Here is a 2634-nt window from a genome sequence, read left to right on the forward strand (position 1 = left end):
GGCCCCGCTGTTGGCCACCCCAGTGGCCCTGCCTGCCCGCCACGGCCTGGCCAGCTGCACCTTCAACACCCTCTCCACCGTCAACTACAAGGAGATCCCCTCAGTGGCCCAGGCCAAGCTGGTCACCGTCAAGTCCTCGCGGGCTCAGAGCAAGAGGAAAGCCCCCACGCTCACCTTGCTGAAAGGCTTTAAGATATTTTAGGACTTGTCCCTGCAGGCTGTGGAGGGGACAGTGAGAGACCCGCATCCCCGGGGCTGAGACCAGCCATGACAGACTCAGGGGCACCACAGAGGACAGTGGCCCCAGTCTCTGCTCTGGGGTGCTGAGAGTCTGAAACAGGCCGTGGCGTCCCTCTGCCTACCCCTGCCCCAGCCAAGCGCCGGGGCATTGGCACCATCCTGCTGCCAGCACTGGCTTTCATGTGGATCTGGGCGGTTTCTGGAGCAGCCCTTGCTGCGGGCAGCATGGGGAGGGCAAGGGCCATCCCCAGGGCCCCCGGCCAGCTCAGCACTTAGCAGAGGGAGCCCGGGAAGGGGGAATTAATCATTAATCAAGCACAGAGGCACCCGTCTCGTTCACATGACGGATCCCCTGACAGAGCAATAAGTAAGAGGAACTTTTATTTTCTGTTAATCCAAACGAGGAAGGTGCGGATACTGTTTCAGCTGACTAAAGGCCTCAGGTGTCCTGAAACTGATTCCCATGCACCGAAATAAGTCATACCAAAAATAGCTGGATTTTTAACCAAATTTTTACACTATCGTGTTCCTTTTGAAAGGCTTTGCAAGGAGAGAAGCTTCACTGGCGAGGACACGCTCTGCCTTTCTTTAAAAGACTGATGTATTTGCAAAATGTCTTAAATTATTTCACGGTTTCTACGTGTGCCCAGTGAAGGGTGTGAAGAGAATCCTAAAGCAGACCCGGCTCTATCGGTGCCCCAGCCCCAGGGCTGCGCGGTCTGTTGGCTGCGGCAGGTGAAAAGTTCTGCTCCTCCCTGGAGTCGCAGAGTCAGATGTCCACATGTGTGTTTGTACAGACAGACCTCTCTCTATTCATGACCTTACTGATGGAGAGAGAGATTCAATACGGGATTTCGATCGACCACTTTGGAAAATATTTGAATAAAGACGGTTTCTGACCAGGACAGAAGCGTCTCTGCGCAGCGTGGCTGTTTTCCTGACGGGCGGTGAGGGTGTGTTCCCTGGCTGGCCCACCTCCCGCCTCCCACCCCCTGCCCTGGCTCGGCTCTTGGCCAACTGCGGCAGGGGCAGGCGGCATCTGAGGGAGGGGGCGAAGCTGGAGCGGGAGAGAAGGCTGGAGGCAGCCGTGCGCAGCATAGAGCTGAAACGGGGGAGGCACCAGTTTGCCTCGGAGTCCAGAGCCACGTCTGAAGTGAGACATCGCGATCCTTTCTGTAGGGCTCAGCGGTGTGACTTCAGCTGCCGTTACATGGCGTCTTCAGCCCTTTCTGGGTACAGGGATGTGACAGTGCCGTCCTTCCACTGGACCACCACTTCTCCTGACCTCTGATCCTGGGGCACCGGCTCCTGCTTTCTCGGCTCGTCCGGGCTGTGTTCCTGCTCCATGGGCACCAGGGCTTGCCTGGCCTCCAGCTCAGCCTGTGGCGCCATTGGCGCTGCTTCTCCACACATGTAGAGCTTCCTTATCCTGCAGGGAAGGCATGGAAAAGGAAATGCAGAGTGAAGTAGCGAGTCCGGCATCTGGGGGCAAGTATCTACCCCCGGTGACGGTGACATTCGTCTCGTGATGGATCCAGGGGCTGGAGAAGTGAAGTGGCTCATTCCAAGTGACACAAGAGGAGGGCAAGGAGCCAGGCAAGGTTTTACAGCAAGGGCTTGTTCCTGCCCTGTATCTCAGGATACTGCCCTGCCCTGCCAACCCCTCCTCGTCTGCCTGCCTGGGGGGGTTTCAGCGCACCACCACACTCCAAAACACCCCCAAATGTTCCTGTCTCACCTGTTTCGCATAACGTTAATGGCCAGAAGGAGAAGCCCCAAAATCATAGTCATGAAAGAAAGTGCCAGGATGGAGTAATTCCATGTTGACGCTGGGGGAAAGCAGAGGCAGTGTTAGCAGCGTGACCCGCAGGGCCCAGCCAGGTGTTTTCTGAGGATACCCACGCTCAGAGTGTGTGGCTGCAGGGTGAGGGTGGAAGTGCTGATGTCCAGCTCAGCACCCCGAGCAGAACACCCAGGTCATGTTTTTGCAGCTAACCTCAGGCAACTCTCCCTCCCCGAGCAGCAGACTTACACAACTGCTTCCCATCGCTCACAGCCCCCCACCTTGGGCTCCGTCTCCCTCACGCTGACCACATGGGCCGTGTGTGGCTTTTCTCGCTGCCCGACAGGCCGTGCCTGAGGCTGGAAGCGAGGCTGGGAGCTGCGGCACCCCGCCAGCAGCACTGCCAATGGGCCCTTCCCTCGGCAGCCTTTCTGGCCGCTGCCACGCTCAGGCAGGGAGATTCTGCCTTCGGACACAGTGGGGCCGGGGTGTGTAGCACAGATGGCAGCAGATGCTCTGTCCTTGATTTTCATGGCTTTGAAGTTGATGGTCAGGGCACTGACCTGCTCATATCGGTCTGCTCCCTCCGCCCTGCCAAAAGCACTGGTTGT

The 2634-nt window shown here is 57.9% G+C and overlaps 1 protein-coding gene across 1 annotated transcript in view; it reads left to right on the forward strand.

The window, feature by feature from the left end:
* RASL12 (RAS-like, family 12) overlaps positions 1-202 on the forward strand; it is a gene marked incomplete at its 5' end in the record, with an annotated part of 1680 nt that extends 1478 nt beyond the window's left edge. The window contains one exon of the mRNA XM_010137003.1: positions 12-202. Coding sequence (XP_010135305.1) covers positions 12-202 — 191 coding nt within the window. The remainder of the gene's footprint in view (positions 1-11) is intronic.
* Between the last annotated feature and the right edge of the window lie 2432 nt (positions 203-2634).

The sequence above is a fragment of the Buceros rhinoceros genome, unplaced genomic scaffold (assembly GCF_000710305.1).
Source record: "Buceros rhinoceros silvestris isolate BGI_N320 unplaced genomic scaffold, ASM71030v1 scaffold43515, whole genome shotgun sequence".
NCBI classification, from domain to species: Eukaryota; Metazoa; Chordata; class Aves; order Bucerotiformes; family Bucerotidae; genus Buceros; species Buceros rhinoceros.